Source organism: Orcinus orca, chromosome 3 (genome assembly GCF_937001465.1).
Source record: "Orcinus orca chromosome 3, mOrcOrc1.1, whole genome shotgun sequence".
Taxonomy (NCBI): Eukaryota; Metazoa; Chordata; class Mammalia; order Artiodactyla; family Delphinidae; genus Orcinus; species Orcinus orca.
Genome location: NC_064561.1, coordinates 155,651,803 through 155,676,870, shown reverse-complemented (window position 1 = coordinate 155,676,870; position 25,068 = coordinate 155,651,803). Strand labels below are relative to the sequence as shown.

The 25,068-nt window shown below is 39.9% G+C and overlaps 2 protein-coding genes and 1 long non-coding RNA gene across 12 annotated transcripts in view; 2 read left to right on the top strand and 1 right to left on the bottom strand.

Annotated features, from left to right (window-relative positions):
- NADK2 (NAD kinase 2, mitochondrial) overlaps nucleotides 1-24,654 on the bottom strand; it is a 46,437-nt gene extending 21,783 nt beyond the window's left edge. The window contains exons 1-5 of one of the 7 annotated variants that reach the window (XM_049708012.1): nucleotides 24,155-24,654; nucleotides 8,723-8,811; nucleotides 7,741-7,829; nucleotides 6,580-6,661; nucleotides 1,276-1,359 (exon numbers count right to left, since the gene is read on the bottom strand). In XM_049708012.1, coding sequence (XP_049563969.1) covers nucleotides 1,276-1,359; nucleotides 6,580-6,661; nucleotides 7,741-7,829; nucleotides 8,723-8,811; nucleotides 24,155-24,454 — 644 coding nt within the window. In that variant the 5' untranslated portion in view covers nucleotides 24,455-24,654. Of the gene's footprint in view, nucleotides 1-1,275; nucleotides 1,360-6,579; nucleotides 6,662-7,723; nucleotides 7,830-8,722; nucleotides 8,812-17,898; nucleotides 18,732-24,154 lie in introns of those variants that run through there. The other 6 variants (XM_012531650.3, XM_004266000.4, XM_033421264.2 and 3 more) reach the window with 6 other exon arrangements.
- The window catches only part of SKP2 (S-phase kinase associated protein 2), a 216,064-nt gene that overhangs the window by 60,493 nt on the left and 130,503 nt on the right, over nucleotides 1-25,068 (top strand). Inside the window, exons 11-12 of one of the 3 annotated variants that reach the window (XR_004481353.2) lie at nucleotides 9,543-9,627; nucleotides 9,898-12,719. The exons of 1 other annotated variant lie outside the window; for it this stretch is intronic. Coding sequence is in view for 1 of the 2 variants with exons in the window: in XM_033421265.2 (XP_033277156.1) it covers nucleotides 9,543-9,575 (33 nt within the window). In the remaining variant the exon portion in view is untranslated. Of the gene's footprint in view, nucleotides 1-9,542; nucleotides 12,720-25,068 lie in introns of those variants that run through there. One more of the 3 variants, XM_033421265.2, reaches the window with a different exon arrangement.
- The window catches only part of LOC117199984 (uncharacterized), a 53,631-nt gene continuing 53,474 nt past the window's right edge, over nucleotides 24,912-25,068 (top strand). For both annotated transcript variants that reach the window (XR_004481350.2, XR_004481349.2), the window contains exon 1: nucleotides 24,912-25,033. This is a non-coding gene — a long non-coding RNA (uncharacterized LOC117199984). The remainder of the gene's footprint in view (nucleotides 25,034-25,068) is intronic.

The following is a 25,068-nucleotide window of genomic DNA, read 5'->3' as shown; positions in this document are numbered from 1 at the left end:
AAAACAAGAATCAGGTTTAATGTCAAAATCAAAAACTAACATATGAAAAAGCCAGTGGGACAGATTCTACTAGGTAAGTATACAAAAATACACTCCTGCTTGGAGTATATTAGTCATTTGTGAAGGTGCTAAATTTCTGAAATGACTAGAAACTGGAATCGTTACTAAAAACAATGATTCCAGGGACTTCCCTGGTGGTGCAGTGGTTAAGAATCCACCTGCCAATACAGGGGACATGGATTCGAGCCCTGGTCCAGGAATATTCCTCATGCCGCGGAGCAACTAAGCCTGTGCGCTTCAACTACTGAGCCTGCGCTCTAGAGCCCGCGTGTCACAACTACTGAGCCCGTGTGCCACAACTACTGAAGCCCGCACGCCTAGAGCTGGTGCTCCGCAACAAGAGAAGCCACCGCAATGAGAAGCCTGCGCACCACAACGAAGAGTAGCCCCTGCTCGCTGCAACTAGAGAAAGCCCGCGCGCAGCAATGAAGACCCAACACAGCCAAAGATAAATAAAATAAATAAATTTTAAAAAAATGATTCCAGAAGTCAAGAAGATTTAATACAATTTCACAAATACCTAGAGAAAAAAAGTTTTCTCAAAAACTTTTTTCTCTCTATAAAATCTAGGCTAAGTCAGGGAAAGAAAAGTAGTCCAACTTGGCTCTAATTAATCGGCCAACCTCAACTCAGCTCCTCCTTCCACCCTTCTCTTTTCAGGGCAGTCTGACCACTGAACAAATTAAGTGAAAGAAATATGAAAAAACATCTCCACTGCTTAAGAAATACTTAACATGTAAGGCAGAGATACCAGGAATCTCAGCACGGCTAGAGTAAATCTAACCCTCAGTCATTCTGGATGGGAGAAGATGAGGATAAAAAATAAAAAATCTCAGAGAATTTGAACATTTAATTTTTCACCAACAGTTTTAATCATCTTTCTACCAAACTGCTAAAAACGTGTAACGAGGTTAAAGTAGAGACATGGCCTCTCTCTCACTGAAGGAGAAAAACCTCTACTTGCAATTACATTATAGGCCAAGTGGCACTTGGCAGGGTTTCTCCATACAGCTCCAGTCAGGCTGGAAGAAGGGAAGTTAGATGTGGTTGTGACTCAGCTAATGTATTATTTTTTATGGCTACTGTTACACCTATGGACTAATCCAAATATTATCTAATTTGTTCTGTTTAACAGCATTTTTAATGGCACACATTAATAATTATATAATAATATTTTAATAAGATAATGATAGAGCAATAGTAAGAAATTCCTACCTGAACTCACCACGGTAGAACTTCTGTAAGGCTTCTGGGAAGGAATGTGTGTATCGAACAGGAAGACATAAATGACCCTCAGACCTTTATTTTAAAAGGAATTTGCGTGGTGTAAAGGGAAGAAGAAAAAAAAGTACTTAATTCAAAAGGTATCACTAAACTACAAAAATCAGATATGAAATTTTTTGAATTTCTACTTCTATAATTCATTTTGCCACAAATTGTCTATACTTTCAACAAGAACAAAAAAAAGACCAAATAGAAATAGTACTTTAAATACAGGTTTAATGCCATAATACAACTTAAGTTTCCACATTACAGTAAAACTAAAAATAAAACCGAATTTGCCACTGATTGATTTCCCTGTAAAATTATCTAATGGTATAGTGGTGTTTGCATCTTACCTTTAAATTATTTAACTATAACTTTGGGCAAGTCACTTTAGCATCAGCTTCCTCATCTCTAAAAGGGCCATAAAACCACCAATCTAAAAGGTTATTATGAGGAATCAAACTATTTATGTGAAAGTTTTTTGAACCATAAATCCCTTTTAAATGTCATTTAAGATGTTCTTTTAACCAAAAGAGAACTCACAGCTTAATCTAATGTAACCCTTCATTTATTCAAAAAATATATAAAGGGGCTTCCCTGGTGGTGCAGTGGTTGAGAGTCCACCTGCCAATGCAGGGGACATGGGTTCATGCCCAAGTCCGGGAAGATCCCACATGCCACGGAGCAGCTGGGCCAGTGAGCCATGGCCTTTGAGCCTGCGTGTCCGGAGCCTGTGCTCCGCAACGGGAGAGGCCACAACAGTGAGAGGCCCACGTACCACAAAATAAATAAATAAATAAATAATAAACAATAAATAAATAAATTATATATATATATATGGATGAGCTCCTTCAAGGAGTTAACAACTTTATGTGGAAGACAAATTTTTTTTTTAAATGCAAATTACAAAGTGTTAAGATTGCCTATAGGTTGACACAGGAAGATGAGCGGATACGGCACCTAACGTGAGGAAAGGTGTCCAGAAAGTTCAATCATCATCTATATGATGCTGCAATCTTGAAGGAAAGGTTGAGAGTAGGCCTGGCAAAACAAACCCTTAATAATAACTGTAAATTAACATAAACGTGAAGAGCAGAGAAAAAGGCTTTTACAAAGTTGTGACTAATCAATTTACCTGAGAGGGTCAACACTGTGGTTAAGAAACAGGCAGGGGACTAAATTTAAAAAATTTTTATATTTACTGCAATACTTCTCTACAGTGCTAAGATTATAAAAGATAATCAACATTTGATAGAATACTTATGGAGGTCAACTGCAGGTCTAAAACACTCTAGAGAGAAGAATCTAGACCTGACCTGGAGGATTCACTTTCATTGTGGCTCACTCACTGGTGCTAGCTGTTGGCAAGAGGCCTCAAGTCTCTCTCCATGTGAGCCTCCCCACAGGGCGGCTCTGGTATCCTCACATCACCGTGGCCGACTTACTCCAGAATGAGCAATCCAAGAGACCAATACAGAAGTTGCAATACCATTTATGACCTAGCCTTGGAATTCACACACTGTTATTCCATATTCTATTGGTCCCACAGGCCGGCCCTGATTGGATACAGAAGTGGGAAGGGAACCACATAAAGGTGTAAATACTAGGAGGCTATCTTGGAGGTTGGCTATCACATGCCCTCTATCCCATTTTGATCATTAAGCATTTAAATGTCATAATTATGTACAGGGGTCAGTAGAGTGAGTACAGAATACAAAAGAGAAAACCGAAATTGTATATTTAATTTAGATGAGTCCTCAAGTGAGCCATCTTAGAAGTAGATCCTCCAACCCAAGTCAAACCTTCGGATGCCTGCAGCCCCAGCTGACATCTGACTATAACGTCATGAGAGATCCCAAGTTAAAACCACCCGGCCAAGCTCTTCCTGGATTCCTGACACACAGAAACCATGAGAGATAATAAATGATTATTATCGCTTTAAGCCTCTAAGTTTTGGGATGATCTGTTATGCTGCATTTCACAACTACTACAGAAAAGAAGAAACTTAGGTTGAACATTAACTTCTGGGCTTATTTAAGGATTGTGAGACACCTCTGTGTTTAAGAAGAAGAATTCAGGCAACCTGAATTATGGAACAAGCCAGGGGCTTAATAGATTTCTGCTTGGGGGCAAAAAGAAAAACCAGAGGACTTCTAGAACACATCATTTTAGGCAGAAATTAGAGAAGCAACACCTGTTGCTTACCAGTTTCAAAATCCCCACAGGCTAATGAGTATTAAGCCAGCTTTTAAAGGAAAATATATTTCAACAAACTGTATAAAATATGATCACTAAAGAATCTCCTCCTTTAATGACGTAAAAATATGTCATTGCAAAGTTCTAAAATACACGTGCACGAATACTAAAGGCAATTAAAATGCTAGCAATAGCGAAATTAAGTCCTATACTCAAGGAATTTATAGTCTAATGGAAGAGACAATCAAGCAGAAAATAATAGGAAGAGGTAAGTGCTCTCTGTACAAGGAATCATAGTCAGAGCCCAGGAGAGGTACCAGTCTTGAATGAAAAAGAACTACACAGTTGAGTAAGTGTCGTAAGGGTACTCTAGGCAAAAGCACAAACAAAGGCATGAAAAGCACATGGACATCTGGAGAACTCTTTCACTTACTCTTTCAAACTCTTTCTTGATATCAACAAAGCTCCTCACCAGAGCAAAAACTCCCATATGTGAGCCTTCAATCATGACATTAGGATGCTCATACATTACACTGCACTTAAGAACAACCTTCAGAGGTTAGGGGAGAGGGGACTGAATGAATGTGGTCAAAAGGTATAAAGTTCCAACTATAAGATAAGTACTGGGGATGTAATGTACCACATGATGGCTATCGTTAACACTAGTGTACGGTATATTTGAAAGTTATTAAAAGAGTAGATCCTAAGAGTTCTTATCATAAGGAAAAAAACTTTCCCCTCCTTTTTTTTTTTTCAGCTATATGAGTTGACAGATGTTAACTAAACTTATTGTGGTAATCATTTCACAACACGTGTAAGTCAAGTCATTATGCTGTACACCTTAAACTTATACAGTGCTGTATGTCAATTATATCTCAATAAAACTGCGAAAAAAATACAATTAAAAAAAACCCCAGGGCTTCCCTGGTGGCACAGCGGTTGAGAGTCCGCCTGCCGATGCAGGGGACACGGGTTTGTGCCCCGGTCTGGGAAGATCCCACATGCCGCGGAGCGGCTGGGCCCGTGAGCCATGGCCGCTAAGCCTGCGCGTCTGGAGCCTGTGCTCCGCAACAGGAGAGGCCATGGCAGTGACAGGCCCACGTAGCGCAAAAAAAAAAACAAACAACAAAAAACAAAAACCCCCAAAGAACAGACTTTAGGAAGGATCCTAGAATATTCCTAGAGAGGCATCAGTCTTTTTTTTTAAGCTGAAGAATGTATAGTGCCTACAGGTAAATGAGGGTAGATGAAACTAGAAAAGCAGATAGGCAACAGATGGTGAAAGATCATATATATTATGCTACGGAATTTGCAATATAACCTGAAGGTCATAAGGAAACCCTGAAAGACTTTAATTAAGGAGTGGATACAATCAAATTTGTACTTTAGAAAGACCATTAAGGCAAAGTATAAAGAATGGGTTGGAAAGAGCAAGACTGGAAGTTACTACAGTAATTTAAACCACAAACTATAAAGCTATGTTTAAATACAGTGAGGAGGGCAAGAGATGGACTCAAAGGTAAGATCCCTAAAACTTAGAACTAAATCCCTAGACCAATACAACAAAGGGAGTGAGGGAAGGTGGTGAGGGATGGGTCATCACAGCTTCAGCACCCATTATGATTTCATTTATCATGTATGGGTGGGGAGAAGGAGATAAGTTCATCTGTAGACATGTTACATTTTTAATGCCACCGGATACATGCAAGTGGAGGCCAGTATGGCTAGAATAGCATGAAGAAAGGGAAAATAATAGGACATAAGGACACAGAACAGTCAGGGGCCAGATAATGTAGAGTCTTGAATGTCACAGTGAAGGGGACCAACTGTCCCAGTTTGCCTGAGACTGACAATTTTCCCAGGACATAGGACTTCCGGTGCTAAACTGAGAAAGTCCCAAGAAAACCAGGATGAGGATGAGTTGGTCACCCCAGTCATAGTAAAAATTAGATTTTATTCTGAGTTAGATGGGGAACCACAGTAAGACTTTGAGCAGAGGTCACAGAATATATCAAACTTTTACAAAACAATCACTGTGGCTGCAGTGGGGAGAAGAGACTATAAGGTAAGAGTAGAAGCAAGATCAGTGTTGGATATACAGATTCTGGAGTCACCAGCATCTAAGTTAAAACGACACATGTTAATCAGTTATTCTGGAGACAGTACAGAGTGGAGTAGAAAAGACTCATCCATGATTGAGCAGAAAGATAATGGTACAAAATATTTAAGAAATTTGTCAGGAAAGTGAATGAAGTAAGGGAGAATTAAGGAAAAAAAATAGAGGGGATAAACACACTGAAAGCCAAAGGACAGATTTACTAGAATTGAGGAAGTAGGACTGCTATTAAGGTAGGCGGCTATGGTCAGAGTGATTTGAGAGGTGGGGAAATTCTAGGTGATGACAAAGTCCAAGTATGATCATGGCTGTGGGTGGCTGGAACAGAATGAGGATAAATGTCAGTGAAGCTAAGGAAAGGAAAAAAAAGTGATAATAGGGTTTGGTCTATTTATTAAGTCAACGAAGTCACCCAGGAAATCAGTGGAGGCATATTCAGGAATGTAGATGAGAGCCAGAAGGAAGGGTAGAAGATGGAACATCATTAACTCATCCATCTTCAGCAACACCAAATTCACCAGTACTCACCTGGGTCAAGGGCTCAAGTCTATCCTCCCACAGATATTACTCCCAAACAACCTGGGAAGTCAAATGTGAGAACTTGTCCATCCCATATCATAATTTTCTACCACCAACGCCAGCGAAATGTGTATATATTTCTCATGCCTAAGCTAAAAAAGAGAGCTATGTCCTTGAAAATAACGACAAAGAAGAGAAATCTACTAAAGGTAGAGGTCAATTCTACATGCCTAAATTTCATCACTGAAATGATTTTGGAACATGGTTCTAACATTCACAATAGCCAGCAACGGTGATGTTTCCACTTACACAGCATGCACCATAGTAAACACCCTGTACCAATAGGATAAGGAGCTTCCAAATTTAAGATTTATCATAAACAGGTACTATGCAAAGCAAAGCACAAAAAAGTTTTTCCTTACCGTTCTGGGTCAGTGTTTACTCCAATAACTGGTTTAAGTCTGTCCAAGACTTTACTTGCTGCCAAAAGCATTGTGCCATCACCTAAAGGACATAAGACACAACCAGACTTGTTACAAAACTAGTTTTTAACAACATTTTGAACACTAGTTCTTTTAATAATCCCACCCTCACCCCATCCTGTTGGCTGCCACAGTCTACTCCTTTCTACCCACTATCCCTCTGTATTATCTCTCCCACTCTAATCCAGAATTTCTCAACAGTGGCAAGATGAACACTTCAGGCCAAATAATTCTTTGTTGTGAGGGCTGTCCTGAACTTTGTAGGGTGGCGAGCAGTATCCCTGGCCACCCACTGGATGCCAGCAGTAGCCTCCAGCTGGGAACCGCTATTCTAACTCTATCACTTCTATTAACCAATCCTCTTTCCCTCTCACATAACATCAGTCCCAATTCATAAATCATTTTGATGAGAATACATCCAACAAAAGTGTCCAGATTTGGATTTTTCTCTCCAAAAAACATGTAAAGGTTTATAGAGAACAGTCACTAACATAATAATAAAGCTCAGGAAAAAACAAGTGTAAGTGTAAGTATATTGGGGCCAAAGAGGGATGGAATTTATCTAATCTCATTAAACTCTTTTTTTTTTTTTTTTTGCGGTACGCGGGCCCCTCACTGTTGTGGCCTCTCCCGTTGCGGAGCACAGGCTCCAGACACACAGGCTCCAGACGCGCAGGCTCCGCGGCATGTGGGATCTTCCCGGACTGGGGCACAAACCCGTGTCCCCTGCATCGGCAGGCGGACTCTCAACCACTGCGCCACCAGGGAAGCCCTCATTAAACTCTTAAACTCAACTTTTTTTTAAAGACTGGCATAACTAAACCAAAATAGTTATAAATAATCCTTTGAATCATACTTAAATACACACTTTAAATATACACACAGAAATACATGCACAGAACCTTAGAGTAACATCGTTCACTAGAAAAGTAAAATGTTGTATAAAGCACGTCTTTTAAAAACTGATCCTAAAAATCCAAAAATTCGTCTTATGGTAGGACTCTGAAAGCTTCATCACAGCTAGACCACAGGGTATTTGGCAATATGATTATTAAAGAGCATTTCCATATTCCAGCACCTTTACCTCTGCAAAACTATTACCTCCTGCAGCTATGACAGCATCTGCCCATCGAACAGTTTCTTCATCATATTCTCTCCTCTTTACGAGACGAACCTCAATCCCCTCATTCCTAAGATAAAAAAAGTAAAGTGTGTATAAAATTTCCAGTAACATAAAGGAGTATGTTTTTTGAGAGGCAGATTATTACAAGAGAGATTTAAAATAAATAAACAAGTTTGTTTTATAAACAAATTTATGTTTAGCTTTGTAAGGTCAGCTTCATTTTCACTTACCCACAACAACCAATTAACTATTAACTATAGGAAGCATATGTATAAACTGACTATCCCAAATCACCATGTGCTTTAAAAACATCTCTTAAAGCCCTTGACGAATAGCAATATTGATTAATTAGAATTGCATTTCCTTTTCTCTATTCTTTCTGATGCTAAAATTCATGAATACAAAACGGCCCAGAAGACTAACACCTCGAGAGACAATTTTTTAAATTATAAAAGTGAATAGCTGTTATTTTAAATTCAACGAATATTGAGTGCCAGACACTGAAAGTGACTAAAATACTTTCTAATTTGCGTGTTCTCACACTGATTCTCTTGCACACACAGAAACTTATTTGCTGACTCATTTAGCCCCTAATTAACTGAAGTTTCTGTACTTGTAATTTTTAGACATTCAAAGACTATTATAATGAACACCTACATAATCCACTATTCTGTTTAAGAAATAAAACACTGCACTACAGTTGAAGCCTGCTGTGTACAAAATTAACTCTTTGTAGAAAAGGCACTTCTTGGGCAGACCAAATAATAACTGAAAATCTGTGAAGTTTTCAGAGTACAATAAAAATTTCCTTAAAAACACTATAATATCAGGTCCATTAGCCATGATATAATTTTCTTAAAATGATTCTATAATGGCCATCTTTACTAAAAATCTAAGTATTAGCTGCTAGTAAAAATAAAAATTGAAAGTCCCACTCAAGACCTGATCCCACAGACTTACCGTAAACTATCAAGAATGTGCTCTACATTTTGGGTGTGAATATGATGTCGTTCAAGCAGTCCACTGTAGCTAGAGCCTTTCAATGCAAGCTATATCAAAATAAAACAAGTTTTGCCTTATTACATAATATATATTACATATTATATTTCTTTAAAAAGCCCTATATAAAGCAGAATGGGGTTTTTTTTGGGGGGGGAGATACATTTTAATGACTATATGTGAAACCTACAAGTATAAACTTAATTAGAAAGTCTGGTTCCAGAAAATCATAACTTGGTTTTAATACCAAACACAGCAGTAAGTTTCCTGAATCATGTGGTCAATGGGATCTCAAAAATCTCATGTTTTACAGCTTGAGTGCTTTTTTTCCTAAATGGATTTTTAACATACTGCATATGGCTACTGAAGACCAAAGATGAACTAATATTTTAGAAGGCAGTTAGATGACCTTTGTTCTACTTGGATTTTCAGCTCTCTTGTATTCAGATTTATGAACTCTATTTGGAATTTACACAATCTAAACAAAGGGCTTGTTAGCTGCTTGAGAATGGATAACTTTTAGATATAAAGACATATAGCCTTCAAGGATTATTTTTCCTAGTCATTTAGAATATTTTATAATGTCACTATCTTATCATTAATATTCTTTTAAAGTATATGTCTTCTGAATAATCTGTAAAGTAAAATGTTGAGAGAGAAGTTTAGAAACATCCATTTAATCATCAGGTAGGAAATATGTCCACTAGAGTGAATGCTAGAATTAAAAAGCATGTTATTTTCAGCATACAACAAAATTACTTACAAAACTACTTACTTACAGAGGAACTATTCAAGAAAAAAACCAGAAGACTAGCAGAAAAGATCACCTACAACTGAAGATATAAAAGAGAACCACAACAAGACAGGTAAGAGGTTCGGAGATGCAGTATAGTCAATACCCATACCCCTGGGTGGGCAACCCACAAATTGGGGGAAATAATTTACAATTGCAGAGGTTCCTCCCAAGGAGCAAGGGGTCGGAGCCCCACACTGGCTCCTCAGCCCAGTGGCTCTGCATTGGGAAGACAAGTCCCCAGAACATTTGGCTTTGAAGGCCAGCAGGGCTTACTTTCAGGAGAGCCGGGGCTTTGGGGCTCCACTCCTAAAGGGCACACACAAAATCTCACACGCTCCAGGACCCAGGGCAGAAGCAGTAATTTGAAAAAAGCCTGGGCCAGACCCATCTGCTGATCCTGGAGAGGCTCCTGAAGAGACAAGAGGCAACTAGAGCTCACCCTGGGGACACAGACACTGGTAACAGTCATTTTGGGAAGCTCGTTCTACCACGAGAATGCTGGCGACAGCAAGCACCATTTTGGAATCCTCCTTCTAGCTTTTTACTGCCAGGATGTGAACCCACAGGTCTGCTGCCTTAAGACCCCGAGGCCACAGATATCCCAGGACCCAGCCCTGTCCACCAGAGGGCCCAAGACCCAGCTCACACACCAGTACGCTCACACTAGCCATGGGCCCCCCGGGGCCCTGCAATCAGAGACCCCAGGACCTGGCTCTGCCCACCAGTGGGCCTGCAACAGTCTGGGGGCCAGCCTCACCCACCAGTGGGTAGGCACCAGCCCCAGGACCCCCTGGGCCCTGGCCCTGGCCACGAGTGGGCTGAAATACCGACTCCAAGACCTCCAGGGCCCTGCAGCCAGAGACTCCAGGACCGCCTGCATCCACCAGTGTGATGGCACTAACCTCAGAACCTGGCCTCACCCACCAGTGGGAAGGCACCAGCCTGGGGATCCTCTTGACCCCAGCCCCACCCACCAGTGGGCCAACACCAGCTCTGGGGCACCTTGGACCTCTCAACCAACTGCCACAGGATCCGGCCCCTCCCACCAGCTTTGAGACACCCCCGACCCCATAGACAGTCATGTCAAGAACCAGCCCCACCCATCGGCAGGCCAAGACTAGACCCGGGGCCCTTGGCCCCACAACCACCTACTCCAGAACCCAGCTCTGCCCACCAATGCAAGGAGCCCCAGGGCCCCACAGCCAGCAGCCTTGTGACCCAGCCCCACCCAACGGCAGCTGGCAGCCACCATGCAAGGCAGGGCCTGACAACCAACCAGACCCGGGACCAGCCACGCCTTCCAGACCACCCACAGTAGTCAGCCCATCACAGGAGGGCCCATACAGCCCACACAGGGGGCACCCCTAGAGCACACAGGTCCGGTGACCAGAGCAGAGTGTGCTGCTGGCATGCAAAGGACATCTCCTATAAAACCTGCTTCTCCCAGGTTGGAAAAACATAACCAACCTACCAAATACATAGAAATAAAAACAGCAAATTAAGAACAACGAAGCAACAGAGGAATATGTACCAAATTAATGAACAAGATAAAACCCCAGAGGAACTAAGTGAAGTGGAGATAGGCAATCTAAACCTGATAAAGAGATCAAGGTAATGATCATAAAGTTGTTCAAAGAACTCTGGAGAAGATGAAATGAAAAGGGTGAGAAGTCAGAAGTTTTTAACAAAGAGTTAGAAAATATAAAGATGAACCGAACAGAGAAGAACACAATAACTGAAATGAAAAATACACTAGAAGGAATCAACATTAAATTAGATGACATAAAGGAATGGATCAGAAAGATGAAAGATATAGTAGTGGAAATCACTGAAGCTGAACAGAAAAAGAGAAAAAATAAATAAAAATGAATGAGGATAGTTTAAGAGACCTCTGGGACAACATCAAGCATACTAACATTCACATTATAGGGGTCCCAGAAAGAAAAGAGAGAGAAAGGGGCAGAGAACATATTTGTAGACATAACAGCTAAAAACTTCCCTAACATGGGAAAGGATAGACATCCAGGTCCAGGAAGCACAGAGAGTCCCAAACAGGATTAACCCAAAGAGGACCACACCAAGACACACAGTAATTAAAATGGAAAAAATTAAAGATAAAGAGAGAATATTAAAAGCAGCAGAGGAAAAACAACAAGTTACGTACGAACAAGGGAACTTCCATAAGGCTATCAGCTGACTTTTCAGCAGATACTCTGTGGGCCAGAAGGGAGTGGCATGATATATTTAAAGTTAAGAAAGGGAAAACCCACAACCAAAAATACTCTACACAGGAGGGCTTTCATTCAGATTTGATGGAGAGATCAAAAGTTTTACAGACAAGCAAAAGCTAAAAGAATCCAGCACCTCTAAGACAGTTTTACAACAAATGTTAAAGGGATTTCTCAAAGCAGAGGGGGAAAAAAAGGCCACAACTAGAAATATGAAAATTACAAAAGGAAAAAGCTCATTGGTAGAAGCAAATATACAGTAAAAGTAGTAAATCAACCATGTACAAAGCTAGTAAAAAGGTTAAAAGACAAAAATAGTAAAATCATCTATATCCACAATAAGTAGGTAAGAGATATGCAAAGTGATGTAAAACATGATGCCCAACAGTAAACATGAGAGGAAGGAGCAAAAATGAGTTTGAACTTAAGAGATCAGGAACTTAAAACAGTCACATGTATATACAGATTGCAAGATATAAACCTCACAGTAAACACAAACCAAAAATCAACAATAGATTCACATGAACAAAACAGAAAGGAATCCAAAGATAATACTAAAGATAGTCATCAAATCACAAAGGAAAAGAATAAAAAAGAACTACAAAACAACCCCCCCAAGTTAACAAAATGGCAGTAAGTACACACCTATCCATAATTATTTTAAATGTAAATGGACTAAATGCTCCAATCAAAAGACACAGAGTGGCTGAATGGATACAAAAACAAGACCCATATCTATGCTGCCTATATATACACAACGGAATACTACCCAGCCTTGAAAAAAAAAGAATGAAATCTTGCCATTTGTGACAGCATGGATGAACCTAGAGGGTATTATTATGCTAAGCCAATTAAGTCAGACAGAGAAAGACAAATACTATATTTTACTTATATGCGGTATCAAAAAAAAAAAAAGAACATAACAAAACAGAAACAGTTATAGATACAGAGAACAAACAGGTGATTGCCAGAGGGGAGAGGGGTGGGGAAAGGAAAGAATAGGTGAGGGAGATTAAGAGGTACAAACTTACAGTTGCAAAATAAATGGGTCACAGGTATGAAATGATCACGTGGTGACCATTTTGAAATGTACAGAAATACCAATCACTGTGTTCTGTAACAGGAACTAACATAGCATTGTAGGTCAATTATACTTCAAAAACAAACTCACTCATAGAAAAAGAAGTAAGATTTGTGGTTACTAGAAGCAGGGGATGGAGGGACGTGGAGTTGGATGAAGGCAGTCAAAAGGTACAAAGTTTTAAGATAAATAAGTATTAGAGATGTAATGGACAACATGGTAATTATAATTAGCACTGCTCTATGTTATATATGAAAGTTGTTAAGAGAGCAAATCCTAAGAGGTCTCATTACAAGAAAAAACAATTTTCTATTTCCTTCATTTTATGTCTATATGAGATGACAGATGTTCACTAAACTTATTGTGATAATCATTTCATGATGTATGTATGTCAAATCATTATGCTGTACACCTTAAACTTATTCAGTGCTGTGTATTAATTACATCTCAATAAAACTGGAAGAAAAAAAAAAGCATGTTATTTTCTTTCCTTTTCCAAATTCCCTTACGCCTTGACTCTTTATGACACAAAATCTGTTTTTCAAGTACCTGTCCAAAATACAGTCTTATATTCTTTTGTTTTAAATCATTACTTACTGAATTATAAAGTAAAACCAATTTTAGATAGTATTTTTTTTTTTTTTTTTTTTTTTTTTTTTTTGCGGTACTCGGGCCTCTCCCGTTGCGGAGCACAGGCTCCGGACGCGCAGGCCCAGCGGCCACGGCTCACGGGCCCAGCTGCTCCGGGGCATGTGGGATCTTCCCAGACTGGGGCACGAACCCATGTCCCCTACCTGTTGGCAGGCAGACTCTCAACCACTGCACCACCAGGGAAGCCCCTAGATAGTATTTTAATAATATGTATTTTTCTTTTTAAAAAGGTTATAAAAACAACACAACATGGAAGACACAGTCATGAAAAATTAAAACTACATATAATCTTATTACCTTGGGATAATTAGTGTGAATATTTTGATACCTACCTTCCCAATCTTGTTTATGAATAATGGGTTAAGACTTTTTTTTTTTTTTTTTTTTTTTGCGGTACGCGGGCCTCTCACTGTTGTGGCCTCTCCCGTTGCGGAGCACAGGCTCAGCAGGCTGCAGGCTCAGCGGCCATGGCTCAAGGGCTCAGCCGCTCCGCAGCATGTGGGATCTTCCCGGACGGGGGCACGAACCCGTGTCCCCTGCTTCAGCAGGTGGACTCTCAACCGCTGCGCCACCAGGGAAGCCCAGGTTAAGACTTTTAAAATAGTGTTGTCCTCACTCTATAATCTACAGGGAAACATGCTTTTCAGAAGAGAAGCTGAGGACATATTTGGCTATTTGAAAATTAGTCCATCTACAAATAATAAATGCTGGAGACGGTGTGGAGAAAAGGGAATCCTCCTACACTGTTGGTGGGAACATAAATTGGGGCAGCCACTATAGAGAACGGTATGGAGGTTCCTTAAAAAACTAAAAATAGAGTTATCATATGAACCAGCGATTCCACTCCTGGACATATATGCAGAGAAAACTATAATTTGAAAAGACAAATGCACTCCAATGTTCATAGCAGCACTATCTACAGCAGCCAAGACATGGAAGCAACCTAAGTGTCCATCAACAGATGAATGGATAAGGGAGATGTGGTATATATACACAGTGGAAGATTACTCAGCCATAAAAAAGAATGAAATAATGCCATTTGCAGCAACATGGATGGACCTAGAGATTATCATACTAAGTGAACTAAGTCAGACAGAGGAAGACAAATATATGATGTCAGTTATATGTGGAATCTAAAATTAAAATGATACAAGTGAACTTATTTATGAAATAGAAATAACTCTCAGACACAGAAGACAAACTTATAGTTACCAAAGGGGAAAGGGGTGGGGAGGGATAAATTAGGAGGTTGGAATTAAAATATACACAATACTATATCTAAAACAGATAACCAACAAGGACCTACTGTACAGCACAGGGAACTACACTCAAAATATCTTGTAATAACCTATAATGGAAAAGAATCTAAAAATGTTTTATATATATATGTATATAAATATGTGTGTGTATATATATATAACTGAATCACTTAGCTGTACACCTGAAATTAACACATTGTAAATCAACTATACGTCAATAAAAATTTTAAAAAGGGAAAATAAAAATAAACTGAATTCCACACAGAAAAAAAAATTAATCCATAGATGTTAACTCGCATATACTAAATGAGACAGCCTGTACAACAGTTTAATGCCTAGATATAAACCTCATTATATTTAGACAGAGCAAACCAATGTTAAGAATATTTTCTCTAAAGGAAAGCAGCAAGCAAGGTAATAATTAGATAATCGTTCATTTACTTTGATCAACAAATCAATGTAAATAAGGGTTGAAAAACTATTCTAAGAGTATCATTTCTAAATATGGATGAACATAGCATTAATATTCAGATTATTACTTCCATTACCCAACCACAGATAAACTAAAACTGCACTAACCACCTTTCAGTAAATATGGATCACAGTGATTTTCTTTTCTGCTCTCTCCCTGGGGATCTCTAGTTTCAAGGCTTTAAAAGAGATCTTGTATGCTGATGCTGATGACTCCTAATTGCAATCTCTAATCCTGGCCTATCTTTAGGGCTCCAGGTGAAGGTACCCAACTGCGTCTCTGACATCTTTCTCTGGATATCTAACAGGCATCTCAAACTAACCTGCTTCAATATCAAGCCCCTGATTTTCTAGCAGATAAGTTACCATGTTATATTATTTTTTTACAATAATTACCTCTCATGAAGCCATTTCAAGAGTAAACACTGAATAGCTAGAAATTAAGCTCTAAAAAATTGAATTTATTCATTCAGATATGTGAGTGCCTACTACTGTGTTCAGTTAAACATTAGCTGAGCTCAATCAAATGCATTAAATGCAGCACTGAAAACTCAGTGAGAACCCATTCAAAGGTAGAAAAGTCTAATAAAATATTTTCATCAAATTTACTGCTTCTAACCTGCTATAAATAAAACTTAAGGGCAACTGGCCTTCAGAGTTCAATTCACTGTCCAGATTTTTATCTTATGTTCCCATTTTTGGCTTCCACAATATAGAACATATACCCAGGAATAAAGGACATAAATCCTACATATCGGTACTATTAATTCTAATCTGGTGGTTCAGGAGCTTTGGTGCTTACTTCCTGGCTCTCAGAAAACTCCAGAAAATTAAGATTACTCAGCAGCTGAGTTTTATGAAACTTCAATTTGACATGGTGAAGGAGGTCTGAATTTGCAGGGGAAAAATTATAAAGAACTAATAGAAAACTAAGTTTTCCACGATTTTAATATGTTTTGCTAGCAACACTGAAGTTCCAAATCTGAAGACAAAGTTCATTTAGCATTAGAATACTTAATATTGGAGCAGAAATGTCACTTCATAAATTCTTATTCCCACTCACATTTCTTCTTGTGAACTAATTATTTAACAACTCATGCTCGATACATTTATTTAGAGAATACAAGTTCTTTAATTACTTTCATAAACAATCTAGCTGGTTGGGCTAGTAAGCTGCATTAACATGTACTGGCTAACTAGGCAGCTAAGAGATAAGGCATTTTTAATGCCTTAATAAAAAGCATGCTTTTTTTTAATAAAAAGCATCAATTAGAAAGTCTTAAATCACTATTCAACTGGCTCATATTTTTTAAAGTTTTTTTTTTAATATTCAAAGGCTAGTAAGAATTTCTAGCTACCCCCTCAGAAAATAACAACACTTCAAAGATTTAAAAACATACTTCAATCAGACAAAAACAAGAACACATGAATTCTCTGTAAAATGTCTTACAATTAAGAGATTAGAGAAATTACTGAAATTTAGAATACATTCTCAATTATGCAATGCTACACCTTAGGTATTAGTAACAAAGTTCTTAATATTTTCTTCCTTTTTTTCCCCCAAAAGCTTGTTAGTTCCTATCAGCATTAAAAAACAAACAAAAAAAAACCTTTCTTTTATGATTATTCACTAGGATACTTGGAGAAAGCAGTGTGAATCTAAAAGCTCTACAGGCAGACACACTCAGTATTAGCAAAAGAATTTTCTTATAAAATCTCCAAAAGCCAACATCACTTCTCCCCATGCGGCTCAGAGGTTAAAACACAACACAGCATGAAAGGAAAAAAAAGAGGGTTCTGAAGGGACAGAAATTCACCACACCTTAAAGTCAGAGGTGATAGGCTATTTTCTAAACGGCCCAAACACTTTTATTAAAGTATCACAGACATTTTTACTTGACCAAAACTGAATCTATTACATATTTTTTAAACTTGTTTTACTAGTCAGCTGAGCGTTACTATTTTGTACTCCAGTAAGGGAAGGAAATATGTCTTTTTAAATTTAACACACTGTCTCACCAACTCGTGACACAATGACAGTTTGGTATGTAAACTCACTAGGCATAATTTAAGCACTCTTAGAAGAATACACTTAACTAAATGGTACACGAAGCACCATTCAAAATTGCCTTAAAAGGATTAGTGGTACCTAACTGACAGCTAAAGTAAACTACTTACCTAGTATGATCAGGCCAGGTGCAGGGAACCCTAAATATTTCTTCAGCTATATTTGGGATTTATCTTGGATCATTTCTATTCCATTTATTCTTTATCTCAGACTCTCACCTTTACTTTCCCCATTGTTTTATTCCTACTTCTGCATTCCCCTTAATTCTGTTTACTTACTCCCTTATATGTTGGGATTGCTCAAGTTACCTTCCTTGGCATTCTTATCCGTTCTTACTTCATTTTCATTTTCTCCCCACTCTAGGGACTTGATCTTCCAAGTATACACCAGTACCTATGAAATTAAACTTCAGGGCAAGCTTGTTTCTTGAGCTACAGGCTCAATTTTTCAAATGCCTACCTTTATATTCACCCACATGTAGATCAAGTACCTCTCCCCAAAACCATCTAAATCTGATTATATATTCCCCGTTCTAATTTGCTTTTCTGAATCCCATATAACACTTAATAACAGTTCCATTTACCTAGTCAACAAAGTAAACCCCAGGTGTCACCTTTAATTCTCCCTTCACACTCAGTCTCCATAGCCGGCCAGTGGTGAAGTCCAATAATTACACCTGCAAACTGTTTCTCCAATCTGTCCTTTACGTTCATGCTGCCACTGCTTGAGTTCTGGGCAACATCAACTCTTATCTGGTCTCATGCAACAGCTTGCCTCTGGAATTTCTAAATGAGTTTCTTCCTTAAAAAGTATTTCCTATTCCCCTCGTCATCTAACCACTCCCACCCGAAGCCTGCTTTCATACTAGTCCCAGAATGGTGACGTCTCAGAAAACTGACCCATCCCTCCACTCCTGTGGGGAAGAGAGTAGGGCTGAGCAAGAGTTGTGTTCTGCTGCTAAAAGACTGAAAACCACTAGGAGATAAAACCATGGCATTTAACAACTTTACAAGGCCCACTTACCTGTTTAGCCTCAATATTACTTCCTCTTGAGCAATGATTTTCAAATTGCCCTTAGAATGGGTACCATACCAACCCACTGATCACAACCAGCATTATAAATAAACTATACTACATGTAACAAGGGTAAACTGCTTCATGTTACCTTCTATTTCAAATATGAGTACATCATGATGTAAGATTTTTCTGACTGTGAATTAAAGTCACCAATGTTTGAGTTCTTTTTACTGGCAAAAAGATGACCTTTCCCAATGTCTTACTAGTACTGTTCTCTCTCTCCTTCACCTATAAATTCTTCCTTATTCTTTAATATTTAAGTATCTTAAAATTAAAAGATACAATTTCACCCTCATCACATTGGCAAAAATGTTAAAGTCTACCAAGTGCCCATGAGAACACTGGGAATCAGGGAGTTATTCAATGCTTAGGGAAAAATTATTTGTATTTTTAATTGCAGCATTTTTTTTAATAGTGGAAAAACTGGAAACAACCTAATTATCCAAACAATGGAATACTATACAGCAGTTAAAATGAATTAACATATATCAACACAGATAAATTTCAAAACCAATAGTGAATAAGAAAATTTCTAAAAACTAGACACATTCTAAAGAATATGATATTACTGATGTAACTTTTTAAAGACACAAAACAATATTAAAATAAAGTCAACTTATACTTTACTAGATGAGAAGATATTAATGTGCATAATATCTTAACTCAGAGCTTAAGCCATATAATTAAAAATATAGAAAAAGTGATCACCATAAACATAAATCATGTTATTTACAATTTCATGGCTGGCTACAGGCTCCCCCAGGTAAGCCTGATACATAGTGCAGGCTGAAAATCAGGGCTCTAAAACATATTGATCAATGATTCTGTTAATGGTTAATTCCATCTACTGTGATATTCAGTCCTTTTACATCTTTATGAGTCTCCTATTTAACTGCAAATATTTACGGGAGTATACCTTAAGCCTCTATTTTCCAAGTTGTGTTCCACAGAATTAAAAACATTTTATGCACCCCCCCCCAAAAAAAAACTCATAGTCAAATAAAAATCATCTTTTGTTTAGGCTCATGTTTATCAAACATATTTAACCTCTTTCAGGGCACTCACATCAGTAATCTCTACCTTAAGTTTTTAGCAACTAACATCTTTTGGAAGCCTGACAGCTGGAAATAAGGCCCTTGACTGGCAGCCTCAGGGTGAAAGAACTAAAAATGTTTTTTTTTAATTCAGAAACATTTCACCACCTTTAACTAGTGGGGATGGAAAGGCAGAGAGGATGATGTGTAAGATACAGTCCTTGCCCTCAACTCCAGAGAAGAAAATAACCACAGATAATACACTAAAAAGGAAAGCTCAAAAACATATTATGAAAATACAATGAAGAATACCTAACATAACCCTGGTGGCCAGAGAGAGGCCCAGCAAGGTTACCAAGGATGGCTTCCTGTGAGAGTAATGTGTAAGCTTCACCTCACAGCAAGAACAGGAATTGGCTAAAGGATGGAGGAGCATTCAAAGCAAAAGGGGCTACAAAGGTAAAGACAGTGATGGATGCAAATCAAACTACCCTGAAATACCATTTTTCACCTACCAGGTTGGCAAAGACCCCAAAGTATGCTAAACTCTTTATGAAAAAACAAGCACCTTCATATATTGCTGGTGAAGGTATACGCTGGCACAGCCTCTAAGGGAAGCAATTTGGCAATACCTATTAAAATTTCAAATCTATATACTTCCTGACTCAGCAAGTCCAGTTTTAATATTTTAGTGTTTGATTCATTAACACAAATATTATTCATTACACAGTGTATTTTAATAAACTAAAGCATCTGCACACAATAAGTACTACATACATACTATTAAAAAAAGAACAAGGTGAAGAATAGCTTAAATAATATGTTATCATTGAGTAAAAAGGGATGGGATAAAGAAAAAGAATATTTCCCTCTGTTGATTTGTATGTATATATTATTTCTGGAAAGAAAAACAAGAAATTGATTAGCATTGGTTACTTCCAGGGACAAAAACTGAGTGCCTGGTGACAGGAATAAGAAAAAGACTTTTCATTGCATACTCTTCTGTATCGTTTACATTTTGAACCATTTTAACGTGCTACTGATTCATAAATAAGTTAATTAAATAAGCACAACATCTCATGGAAATTAAAGCAGTTTGAAATCAATGGAAAATGAAGTTCTAGATAAGAACTGATTAGAAATGAAGCTCAAGAGGTGGACAGGAGTCAATTCATGAAAGGCCTTGTTCTAGCACACCTACAATAATGTTTCTCGAAGTCTGATCTGGGGACCACTTGCAAACGTGGAGAGCTTGTTAAAAATGCAAAGCCCTGGACAAAGCATCAGCAAGCTTAAGGGTATGGTTCAAAGAGGCAGAGTCTGAGAGTTCTCCACAAACTGAATCTTTATATTGAGGGGGATGAGAATAAGGTTCAGGTACCTGCATTCTAACAAATTCCCTGGGTGACTCTATAGGTTATAGGGAGCTTCTGAGGGGTTTTAAGCAGAGGAGTAAAGTGGCCAGATGTTCACTTTGGATAGACCGTTTTGGTTCCTGTGTCTGGAAGATTTGAAAGGAGTGAGGCTCCGTTAGAAGGCTCTCTGGCAGTACTCCAGATCATGTTCTTTAATTTGATAAATACTCATATTGCATACACTACACTCATTGCACATGTGGCAAAAATATTATCTACCCAAGAACTACAACCTAAGCTACACCAGTGTTTTAAGGAAACTGAGTAACGGAAACAAAATCCAACGCACAGCAACTCCCAAATCTGCTAAGAAGGCAATAACTAGGAAGAATGTAAACCAATAATAGAGGGACCACTAAATGAAATTATTCCATCCCGTTAGGAAATTAATTTTTTTTTTTTTTTTTTTTTTTTTTTTGCGGTACGCGGGCCTCTTACTGTTGTGGCCTCTCCCATTGCGGAGCACAGCCTCCCGACGTGCAGGCTCCGCGGCATGTGGGATCTTCCCGCACCGGGGCACGAACCCATGTCCCCTGCATTGGCAGGCGGACTCTGAACCACTGCGCCACCAGGGAAGCCCAGGAAATTAATTTTTAAAAAAAAACTAAAAATGGAAACCATTAAAGGGGGTTGCTTCTGGGGTTGTAAGACTTGGAGTCAGGGCAGAGAAGGGTGGAAACTGCTCATTTTTTATTTGGTATATATTAAAATATTTTGAAATGAAACATTCTCTTTGGCCAATAAGGCATGTTTAATGACGTCAAAACCCTTTCCAATCAGCTTTGATTCACCTAAAGGTCTAGTTTGTGAGTGTCATCAACTCTGTTAATATAAGCTCCACATCCACCAACAGCTACATCACTTATGATGCAAGTAAATTGTAATAACAGTTCAATCAGCCCTTGCCAAGTCTTGAGCCAGTAGATGTAAAATCACTGAGTAGAAATCCTCTATTCACAAGAAAAGTCACTGACAAGTTAGGTGGAAGGGAAATGCAAGAATTAAAAATAAACCAATGTAAAACCAATATGAAAGAGCAAATGAAAGTCAGACTTTCATCCAGTCTGTACATGCTTTATCAGCTAAGAAGTATTTCCTCTAATTGTTTAAGTTGCTACAAAGTTAGAGAACCACAAGGCTTCAGGGTATGAAATTATACTAGCACTCCATCCCTCTTCTTCCATTTGCATTTTAACAAGTGACCTAATAGAGATCTATTTTGCCACAAAACAATCACCACCACCACAGCAAAAGAGAACCCTCTGGTACAAAACTTCAGGTTACCAGGACACCACAGACATAGCCAGCCACGGTGCCAGAAGACTCAAGTAAGCACTTGGCCACTTTCTTTTATATCCGATTCACATGATTCATATACCTTAGTATCTTTTACCCTAGGAAAACAGCAAACAGTATTAATCATCGTGTCATTCCTATTACAGAATTCCATTTTAGAACAACTTCACACAGTCTAGTATTATTTGGTCTGTTCCTGATCTCTGGTCCGGGTTCCACCTAATACTATGCCATTCTGAATACTGGCCTTAACATAAATGATAAAACTCAAATCAGTAAGAAACAAATCCAGTAAAATTTAATTGAAATGATAGCAACAACAACTATTTCAAAACTGTGTTCTACAGTCCAGAAGTTTTACTTCAAAAGTTTTCTTATTCCAAACAGCATACTTAGCAATAGGCAAATATTTACCTATTACAGATTTCTCTTCAGATACTCAGAGTGGGTGTACTAGGTAGTTCGATTTTTAAAGACTTGATTTGCCTTACATTTTAAAAGTTTTGATTAGTGTCAATCTAGTTCAGAGGTCCAAGAATTAATCTAATTCAGATGCCACTCATATTCTTGAGGCCTTGTAAAAGTTCTTCAGTTTTAAAATACCAGAAAGGGCCTTGGAGGCTACCTAGTCCAATCCTAGTATTTCACACACTGAACTAGGTGAAAGCACTTTGAAAACGACAGCACAACACAAAAAGTATCGCTGTCACCAAGAAGGCCCACGGAAGTTAAAAGGAAGTTAGCCACAGAGAACCTGGGCCTGGCTCCAAGCTCCTGACCCCGAATCCCAATCAAGTATACTATTTTTACTTGTCGTGAGAGGCTTCCATAAAATCGTATGAAGAACATATTTAGGGGTATATGGCATCCGACAACTTCTAAAAAGCAGGTCTTTAAAATTAGGAGTACAACCCATATGGCACACCTCTTTCCCAAATCAGAAATGCTTGCTCCAATTTTATTCCCTACCTCACCCTCAACTTCACTCCCTAACACAAACTCAACTACTCCGACCTCCTGCTCCAACTGTTTGCTGATTTACTCTTTAAATGATGCAAATGTTTTCTATAAATTGCTACCTTCAAACACTAGGGAAAAGGAGAGAAACCTGCACCTAGCATGGCCACCCGATGAATACAGGGGCCCTCCTCAATTAACTCATTAAACAGTCAAGAAGTTAAATGCTGAAAACAGTCAGTACTTAAACAAGGATGATTTACAATTTCATTCTGATACCTCCACAAAATATTACCAAAAGATTGCTGATGATTACGAACCAGAAGTTCAGAACAGGCTGTCTACTCTTGCACAGAATTCTACAGGATTATGGTTACAGGCAATTTATTCCAAAGCCTTTTGGTGCAGTGTCAACAATTAGAGATTTCCAATGGAGATTTTTCTGGACATACTGCTCATGGTAGCATCATCACTCTCGTTTCCTTAAAGTGGGTGGGGACATGGGATCAGAAGTTCCAAGAATAAGAGTGAAGGCAGATAATATTCAGGGTTTCCCCCCCCCCTTAGGTGTATTTATATACTTTGCAAAGTATTAGTAAATATCTATACCAAATATAGTCTGTTGTGGAGGCACTACTATATTATATAGACCTAGACGCTGTATTTCATAATTACCCTGTTTACCTGCCTTTTGCCTGGACCTTGCTACTTAACAACATACATCCAAATTTTCCCCGCTGCTCTGCCCAGCACTGGAGACACGTGAGCTTTTGATACAAACTCCTGGAACCTTGTCTGAGAACCACGTTCCAGCGCGGAAAAGGCTCAACCAGACCGGCTCCCCGGAGTGCCCAGGCCTGGCAGTCCTGCCCACTAAAAGGGGGTGTGTCTGCGGTACCATAGCTTCTTTTCCGCTGCCCATAGCGGCGCCCAGGGGCTCCCTTTCCCCCGGGGCGGCCTGCGGAGCGATTCCCAGAACCGCACCCCCAAAGTCACGGCCGAGCCAGTGAGCGAACCAGCGCCGGGCCGAGGCACAAGGGCGGGGGCCGCCGGGACCCACCAACTGCTTCAGGTCCTCCTCAGAGAGCTCCGCGTAACGGTACCGCTGCTGCTCGAACTCGTACCGGGTGGTTTTGGCCACCACCACCACCCGGGACGGGCGGAAGCCGCCGTCGAGGCGGCTGCCACAGCCCGCCAGCTCGCGCGGCTGCCCCTGCCCCAGGTGCCGCCGGCCGCCGCCGTCACCGCCGAGCCGCGGCCGCGCGGCGGGGCCTCCCGCCCCCGGCCCCCTCAGCGCCGCTGCCCGGCCGCCCGCCACGCGACGACAGCTGCCCAGCAGGAAGCCTCTGTAACAAGTCATCGTCGGCCCGGCAGCAGCTGCAGGCCCGGGCTCCCGCCTCCGCTTCCAGCCGCCAGCAGTGCGCGCCGCTCGCGCCGCCCCGGCCTCTACGTTCCAGCCGGGCGGGCAGAGGTTAAGTGCACAGCCGTGCGTGGCCGGCGCCGCAAAGAGGACGTGCCCAGACGTTGACGGGGGCGGGGAAAGCCGGGCGATTGGGAGCCGGGAGAGCCCTCGAGAGGGAAAGGTGGGCGGGGAAAAGCTGGAGGCCTCCTGGTGGTGGGTTGTGTTTGTTTGGGGAGCCTTTTCCATCGACGCCTGCGCAGTACGCTTCCCCCGCCCGGGAACCGACCTCCAGCTCCACCCCTTTCCCCCCGCGGTCTCCACCCTCCCCCAGGCCACCTCTTCCAGCCAATCAGAACCCGCAGCGGTTTCGGAGGCTGAGGAGCTTCAGGGATTGGCTGCGGCCGGGGGAAGGGCTGGAATTCTATTTGGTGTTGGAGCTAAACCCAGCTGGAACTGGTCTGAGGCTGCGCCGGCCCTGCGAGTGCGGTTTTAAGGGCTTGGCGGGAACGTGCGTGAGGCCGCAGCTTCTTGCTCGGGGTCAGTCCTTTTTTTCGTTATTGCACATAAGCCTA